This window comes from Microcaecilia unicolor, chromosome 1, assembly GCF_901765095.1.
Source record: "Microcaecilia unicolor chromosome 1, aMicUni1.1, whole genome shotgun sequence".
Classification (NCBI taxonomy): Eukaryota; Metazoa; Chordata; class Amphibia; order Gymnophiona; family Siphonopidae; genus Microcaecilia; species Microcaecilia unicolor.
In genome coordinates this window covers 549,858,229-549,865,283 of record NC_044031.1, presented here as the reverse complement: position 1 = coordinate 549,865,283, position 7,055 = coordinate 549,858,229, and the positions used below count along the sequence as shown (strand labels likewise).

General features: G+C 43.2%; 1 protein-coding gene across 1 annotated transcript in view; it reads right to left on the bottom strand.

Annotated features, from left to right (window-relative positions):
- Positions 1–5,571: 5,571 nt before the first annotated feature.
- VPS13B (vacuolar protein sorting 13 homolog B) overlaps positions 5,572–7,055 on the bottom strand; it is a 1,674,799-nt gene continuing 1,673,315 nt past the window's right edge. Inside the window, 1 exon segment of the mRNA XM_030217225.1 lies at positions 5,572–6,942. Within this exon segment, the coding sequence (XP_030073085.1) occupies positions 6,694–6,942 (249 nt within the window). The 3' untranslated portion in view covers positions 5,572–6,693.

Below are 7,055 nucleotides of genomic sequence, written 5' to 3'. Positions count from 1 at the left end.
GTGATCGCTGAATATGGGCATCGCCCACAAGATCTTCCGAGCGTGGGGCACCCCCTTGGTGGATCTTTTTGCCACTTAAATCAATCACAAGGTCCCTCAGTTATGTTCCAGGCTTCAGGCCCACAACAGACAAGTGTCAGATACATTTATCCTACATTGGGGAACAGGCATTCGGTATGCGTATCCTTCCATACCTCTAGTAGGGAAGACTTTGCTGAAACTCAAGACTGCGGAACCATGATCCTAATTGTATCCTACTGGCTGCATCAGATTTGGTTCCCTCTTCTTCTGGAGTTGTCCTCTGAAGAACCATGGAGATTGGAGTGTTTTCCAACTCTCATCACTCAGAACAAAGAGTTGCTTCTACATCCCAACCTCCAGTCTCTGGCTCTCACAGCCTAGATGTTGAAAGCGTAGAGTTCGCTTCCTTGGATCTTTCAGAGGGTGTCTCCTGGGTCTTGCTTGCTTCCAGAAAAGATTCCACTAAGAGGTGTTACTCTTTTAAATGGAAGAGGTTTGCCGTCTGGTGTGACAGCAAGGCCCTAGATCCTCTCTCTTGTCCTACACAGACCCTGCTTGAATACTTTCTACACTTGTCAGAGTCTGGTCTCAAGACCAACTCCGTAAGAGTCAGTGGCATTCCTAGCCTGGATGGCACCCGGGGCGGATCGCCGATGCTCCCCCCCCCGCTAAATGACACCTCCCCCCCCTCCGGTGAAATGACCCCCCCCCCTGGGTGCTCGCCGCTGGGGGAGGGGGTGCTGCGGCGCGCGCCTGCTCCGAGTTTGCTAACTTCACTCGTTCGTTGCAGCTCCCTCTGCCCCGGAACAGAAAGTACTTGACTTGGAAGGTCATTTTCTTGGTGGCCATTACTTCAGCTCATAGGGTCATTGAGCTTCAGGCCCTAGTAGTGGATGCACTTTATACTAAGTTTCATCACAACAGAGTAGTCCTCCACATGCACCCTAAGTTCCTGCCGAAGGTGGTGTCGGAGTTCCATCTGAACCAGTCAATTGTCTTGCCAACATTTTTTCCCGGTGCTCATGCCCACCCTGGTGAAAGCAACTTCTACACCTTGGACTTTTATGTGGAGCTGACAAAGCCTTTCAGACAGTCCGCCCAGTTGTTTGTTGCTTTTGATCCTAACAGGAGGGGAGTCACCATCGGAAAATGCACAATCTCCACTTGGCTAGCAGATTGCATATCCTTCACTTATGCCCAAGCTGGGCTGACTCTGGAGGGCTATGTCACGGCTCATAATATCAGAGCCATGGCTGCGTAGGTGGCTCACTTAAAGTCAGTCTCCATTGAAGAGATTTACAAGGCTGCAACGTGGTCTTCAGTCCACACATTCACATCTCACTACTGCCTTGAGCAAGATACCCGACGCGACAATCAGTTTAGGCAGTTGGTGCTGCATAATCTGTTTGGGGTTTAGAATCCAACTCCACCCATCTAGGCCCATTTTATTCTGTTCCAGGCTGTACTCTCAGCTAGTTGTATATAGTTTCAGGTTAATCTACGTTATGTCCTCGCCATTGCGAGGCCCAATTCACCAATGTTTATTGTTTTGGGTGAGCCTGGATGCTAGTGATACCCCAGTTGTGAGTATAATCCAGCCTGCTTGTCCTTGGAGAAAGCAAAGATACTTACCTGTAGCAGGTATTCTCCGAGGACAGCAGGCTGATTATTCTAACAAACCCACCCTCTTCCTCTTGGAGTTATTTGTTAATGCTTTAGACTTAACTGAGGTATGTGCTTGCACAGCGGGCAGGAAGTCAGTCTGCGCATGTGTGGTGCACATGCGCCAGAAGGCTCTAGGAAAGTTTTTCTTTTTGCTATGGCAAATGCCGGTTCCTGGGCTGATGCGGATGTCGTCCAGTTGTAAGAATAATCAGCCTGCTGTCCTCGGAGAGTACCTGCTACGGGTATCTTATTTTTTCCCTAGGTCCCCCAAAACAGACTCCAATATGACAAGAGCCACTCTCGGAGCCTGATCAACCCTGTGGCATTTGGCTCCTGGGAGATGCTCCTACATGGAGGAGCCAGCCTCAGCTGCCAGAGTCTACTTAATCAGCAGGACAAAGTGCTGGATCCAAAACAGAGCATGGGCCCCCCCAGGGGCCACAATTTGACCTCCCCAGCAATTGGGGCCATGGTTAGTGTGGAAGATACCAGCCCTGCTCCTAAGCCCCAATGGGAACTGTGAAAGCTCCTGCTGCAGAAATGCCTCAAAGTGCCACAAGTAACATATTCGTACACTCAATGCTGTGAAACCTCCCGTTATTTTAAGTTAAAGTTTCATAGCATTGAACGTACAAATATGTTACTTGTGGCATGAGGCATTTTTCAAAAAAAAAAAATAGAGTTGTGCTATGATTATATGCCTGGACAACATTGAAGACCAGTGAGTCTGTGACTGTCCTTCGGAAACATATGAGCACGTCCCTATTCATATACATATATATAGGGAGAAGATTGTTAATAAGTTTATTGAAAAATATTTGTCAGCATTGTGTATTATATTCAGGTCATAGATGGGAAGACAAAATGGCTGCCATTCCTGCCAATGACATCATGCACCTCCCTTAGAGCTGAGCTCCCCTGCACAGGCATAGCAGAAATGTTGAAAAGGGATTTGAACCTGGGTCCCTCGATTCTCAGCCTGCTGCTGCACGAACCATTATATTAATCCTGAACTCTTCTTTTTTGGAAGAAACATGAAGAGGGCATCCACATTTGGAAGGACCCCCTGAAAGCACCATCACGCAAAAAAAGCGCTATATGGAGCACAAAATGTTTCAAGTGCCCCAATAGGCACTCCAGAATAGGGTTCCCCCCTTTTTTCTTGAAACACAAGCCTAACTCAGTCTTAAAGGCACTCTGGGAAGCTTCACTGGATAGCAGAACAGAGAGCCAGCTCTGCAAGCTGTTCCCATTATTGTCCCTCAAGCCAGGAATGAGTGAGGAGGAGAGGCACTCTGACATGCATGTGTCATCTACTGAAATATTAACTCAGTAGAGAACAAGAACTATGTAAGCTGTCATGATGCCTGAGGGAAGATATGTAGTTTTCATGAAGTTTCCCATTTCAGAGAGAGAGAAGATAAAGGAGAAAAGAATCTGAGGGAGGAGAAGGATAGGGGATTAAAGAACTGAGAGGGAATCAGGTAACAATGATAGGAAGTATCATGGGGGAGGGGGAAACTGAGTGAAGGAGGTCTGGAAGCCCAGACCAGATATACTCCACATTAGGAGTCACTGCCTAGGAAAAGGATTTAGGTGTTGAAACCCTTTGCTCAGTGTGCAGCAGTGGCTAGGAAAGCAAATTGAATGCTTGGAATTATTAGGACAAGAATGGAGAAGAAAACTGAGAATATTATAGTGCCTTTTAAGATAGACATGGGAAAGCCACTGTTTGCCCTGGGATTGGTAGCATGGGTTGTTGCTACTATTTGGGTTTCTGCCAGGTACTTGTGATCTGGATTGGCCACTGTTGGATAAAGGATACTTGGCTAGATGGACCATTGGTTTAACCCAGTATGGCTATTCTTATGTTCTTATGCTAAGCAGTAATAAAAAAGGCTACAGTGCCAGGTCTTTCTCCCCATATACCACAGCTCAATCTGCGCAACATTTCCTGGGTAATAAAGTCTCACCCCTGCATACCTGAAGAGAAAGACACCTCTCTGAGGCCTGCATCTAGAAGTGCATCTCCTCCACTGAGGCCTGCATGTCGAAAAGCACCCTGAAAATTACCTCAGGTGTGCATGCTAAGCTGGCAGGAAAGATCAGTGCATCAGCGAGGAACTCACAAACGCCTTGCAGTGCCAGCCTGCTGGCACGCCTGGCAACATGGCCAGTGCAGAGGCTTATCATGGTCTGGGACTCTCCCCATCCGGTTCCGAAGGGTCTGCTGTGTGTGGGTTTTTCCCCCAAAGTCTTTTTTTTTTTATAACTTAGATGTATTCCCTATACCAAGGAATAAAACTAAATCAGGCAAACCCCAGTCCATTTTCTTTTTGCCTGGAGCTGCTAGGGGTAAAGCCTCCTGCCACGACTATAACCAGTGAATCACAAACCTTATCTTATTTGAACCTGTGGTGCTGGTTTATGATGTCATCTGACTGCACTGTAAGACTCATGCCTTGCATTGCATTTAAGAAAGTCCACTGGCTGTGACCCTGGAACCGTCTATCCAGTGGCTCATATTACTCTGTCAAAAGGTATGCAGGTAACCTTGGACAAGGAATATTGTTATAAACCTAGACTACTTGGTTTTCCATAACTACAACAATAGAGAATGGACCAATCACCTGTCATGATGATATAAGGATATGAAGTCCAGCTCAGATAAGAAATCATATAAGATGCATCTGCAAAAGGCACAAGATAATTTAACATCTGCACAACATCAACACAACGACCATGACGTGCACTATACAACAATAGAAGATTATCAGCGCCTTGTACCTGCAGTGCCAGCTTCCACTGTGAGGAGACAACCTGATACCAACAGACTGAGGTTGTCCTGATTTAGATTGTAAGCTCTTTTGAGCAGGGACTGTCTTTTCTTCATGTTCAATTGTGAAGTGCTGCATACGACTGATAGCGCTATAGAAAATGATTTATAGTACTAGTATTATAATTTAAATTCTGTGATCATTATTTGAGCTGGATTTTAAGGTGGCTTTTTTGCCAATAGGGGATGTGTGTTATTCCATCTAACTTCTGTTCATTTTATTATTCTAAATATTTATCAAGGCCTTTTACATTTGTCTGTAAACTCTACTTTTATTTATACTTGGTCTGGCACTATCTTTATAAATAAATGTTTCTCTGTTTGGTCCTTGTTGTCCATGTGGCTTATCAGTGAATAATAAGAGGGAATTCTGAATTTTGGGACCTCTGTGTAGATGTGTCTGTCCACTAGATTTAGTGGCATTATTTACATGTGCATATCATACATTCTCAGTACAGGATTTCATAGTTGTACCCTCACAGCCTGGGGGGGGGGGGGGGGACGACGACCCACAAAGATGCAAGGGCAGTGAGGGAGAATGGGGATCCACATCCCTTGTGGCAGAGCTCCAAGAGGCCAAGCCATAGGCCTCACCCAATGGCTGCTATGAGGCAATGATTGAGGGCAGCAAAGGAGTGCTCCTTGCTTAACCAGGTCCGGTCAGTGGATTCAGGAACCTTAGAGCTCGTTAGGCTTTACCAAGCTGTGCGGCTCCTGCCTGCACTGCTGGGAGGTAGACAGGGGCCAGGAACACCAGCCTGAATAATCTATCACTTGCTACAGGTAGAGAAATACTGGAACCACTGAGCCCCAGCAGGTTATACCAGTGCTAAAAAGTATATATTGTATTGTAGGTCTTAAGTACAGTAAACTCTTACAGTTAGAGTGCATTGCATATATTAATTCTGACATTGGTGGCTCATATGCTAAGTTTTATGAAAAAGTATGTAAACATTCTAAATATACATATATCTATATATATGACACATTTTAATTGTATTAGTTTTGTATACTTAACAAAGAGACCAAATATTGTGAGAATAGTCTTTATTTGATTCACCAGTTTCGTATTACAATATACTTTATGCATAGATCATCTAAAATCAGCAATATTAAACTGTTTACATAGTCTTGCTCAGTTGTACATAAAACATTGAGGAATGGAAATCACACATATATACATATTTTTATTATTAAATAGTTTTATTTTAAACATTATACAACTAAAGCAGGAATTCAGATGTTCGGTGTTCTATGGAACACAAACAGCTGGATAGCCATATTTCAAATGTCAAATTTAACAACCTTTTATCTATGGAAAATGTTGTGTAAACAGGTTGGAGTGTAAAAGGAAAAATTACATCAACTAGCTATCACTTATTTATAAAACATGATAATGTATGATAATTTGGTGTAGGGGGTGGGGTTACCCTATTTGTGCTTGTCAGTGGTCACAACAATATGTTAAACTTATTTATTTAACTACGCGGGGTTGAACTCAGGAACAAGGATTATTGTTTGTTCATGGTCCCTGCCAGCAATACCAGATTCAGTCTGCTGGGTAAAGGCACAATATCACTTCCATCTCTCATGAATGATTTGCTTCAAAAAATAAAAATTTAATGGTAGGAAGTGAATTATGATCTTGTTCTGATTAGAGTATGGTTCAGCTCTGGTATTTGGAGAATATTTAAGTCATGTGCGAAATCTTAAGTTTTCTATATGTGTGAAATCTGAGTTCTTTCCATATGGAATGGTAATGTATATTTGCTGTGATATTTACCTTCATGTTTCTAGGACAATAAGAGAAACTAATTATTTTCCTAAACATACTAATAACTGGCTTATATCTGGGTTCTATCCAGTATTTTATGCAGAAGTCCAGTCTCCTGAAATGCAACATGGTGTACTGTACTCTGTGAAAAGATTTTGTGGAAGAGGTTGTTCCTGAAGATGAAAGCCTTAAGGTCAGTTCTTTCTAACGTGTCTATCATTTCCTAGTCTTTATTCTTAACTTCCAAAACGCTAATAAGCATAAAGCATGTCAACAGTTCTTTTTAAAAATAATATATGTAACTAACTGTTGAAATAAAAATATAAAGTAACCAAATAATTTCCCTTAAGAAAGTATATTTGGTTTGTGCATAGTTGAAACATTCTTGCCCTGGTATTCAGTAAAATCCTTTTCGCAAGGCCTTGTTTTTTACCATAGTAAATCTGCTGATGAATACTCTTGCAAAATGTGGCTCAACTAGATACTGATAAGTTTTGATGACATTTGGTGGTGGTTCTGCAGCTATGACCTGTGAAGCCATCTGTATGGAAGAAGCACTGGGCACCAGGTGATGGGATAACTTTGTAACGTAGTCCACAAGTCGGTGGTACTGCTGCTCTGAAAGTCTCTCTCGGACACCTTCCGCCTGGGATCATATAAATAAAGAATGATTAAATGAAGCGTAATATGTACCATATAACCAGCTAAAAGACTGTCCCCCAGATTCTATATAGCGTGCCTAGAGATCTGCGCTTGAAA